The following is a 1,301-nucleotide window of genomic DNA, read 5'->3' on the forward strand; positions in this document are numbered from 1 at the left end:
ACAGAGTGAGAGAAACTTGCTTTATCAGGAATTCCCCACTGCCTACTTTTAAAAATGCAGATTTTCCCATAAATGTGCATTAATCTTAACAAACTTGAAATTTTACTTACTGTATCTCTGTTCCTAGAGCTGAAATTGATGATGTTGGTGAAATATATAATAAAAAAATTATATTAAAAAAATCTGCACATAAGACAAATATGATCTAAAAATGAAAAGTGTATAAGACTACCCCCTGTTTTAATTTTCTATTTTAAGCCTCGTCTTAAGTGTGAGAATATACAAATTCATAAAATTGTTACCATAACTAAATTATTATTTTGTATCCTACAGGTGAATGAACTGGAGTACTCCTTAAAGCAAGCAGAGGATGAGAAAGAGCTTCTGGAATTCCAACTACTGGAGACATCTGAAGGAGATGACATCATTGAGACAGGCTCACCAAGAGCAAGCACGCCAAGAATAATGGTAAATGTTGGCAAGAGGTTCCAAGTTGAGAAGATTTTAATGAGATACAGAAAAAAATTGCCTTATAAAAGATATGAAGCCACCCATAATCAAAATATACACTTAAAAATAGAAATTTCCATAATTTTTATATCTCATTAATTTATTAGCTTTTAACTGAAAAAACATAAATTTATGCGCATTTCAATAAATAATACCTTTCACAAAATATTTTTTGCACCATTATATTTATCATAGAAAATAATGATTTCTTAAAAATTAGGAATTGAATTGTTTATTTAATTTTTTTATATTTTCTTTATTTTTTGGGCGGCTGTTACCTATAACACATCTTATTGTGTTTTGCTAGGCCGAGTAATACTTATGGCAAATTGAATCATCTAATGGGGCACCTAGATGCTAGGCTATGCACCCATTGGCACTGAATTTTATGAGACAACATAATAAATTAGTAAAAACGTACAAATATGAATTTGTGGGGGATTGGTTATTTTCCGGTAGATCTTTGCTTGTTTGGGGGAGTGCAGTAGACTTGGGACCACTTTAAACGTTACTAGAAATGAGTGATGAAATTGAAATATTTGCTGTATATTTTAATAATAATTTTTTTTTTTTTTTGATTAGATTACTCACCATTTAAGCACAGATGGAGCTGGACTCCAGTATGCTTGTACTCTAGACAGTTTTGATGTATGTATTTGGAAATTATATATACAATAATCCTTTGAACATACTTACATTTTCAACACAATAGAAGGATATCTTGTTGGATAACATCTGTTGGAATACTTCTTTAAATGTGTTACTTTATAAATTCTTCTTTAGCCAATAAA

The 1,301-nt window shown here is 30.1% G+C and overlaps 1 protein-coding gene across 1 annotated transcript; it reads left to right on the top strand.

Annotated features, from left to right (window-relative positions):
• Window positions 1-219: 219 nt before the first annotated feature.
• LOC117111738 lies at window positions 220-1,158 on the top strand (the record flags this gene model as incomplete). Its single annotated transcript, XM_033254738.1, has 2 exons — window positions 220-468; window positions 1,093-1,158. Coding segments are annotated over 2 exons (315 nt in total), but the record flags the coding sequence as incomplete, so codon positions are not given.
• Between the last annotated feature and the right edge of the window lie 143 nt (window positions 1,159-1,301).

Source organism: Anneissia japonica, unplaced genomic scaffold, assembly GCF_011630105.1.
Source record: "Anneissia japonica isolate Jap-2015-1 unplaced genomic scaffold, ASM1163010v1 scaffold236262_len1301_cov158, whole genome shotgun sequence".
NCBI lineage: Eukaryota > Metazoa > Echinodermata > Crinoidea > Comatulida > Comatulidae > Anneissia > Anneissia japonica.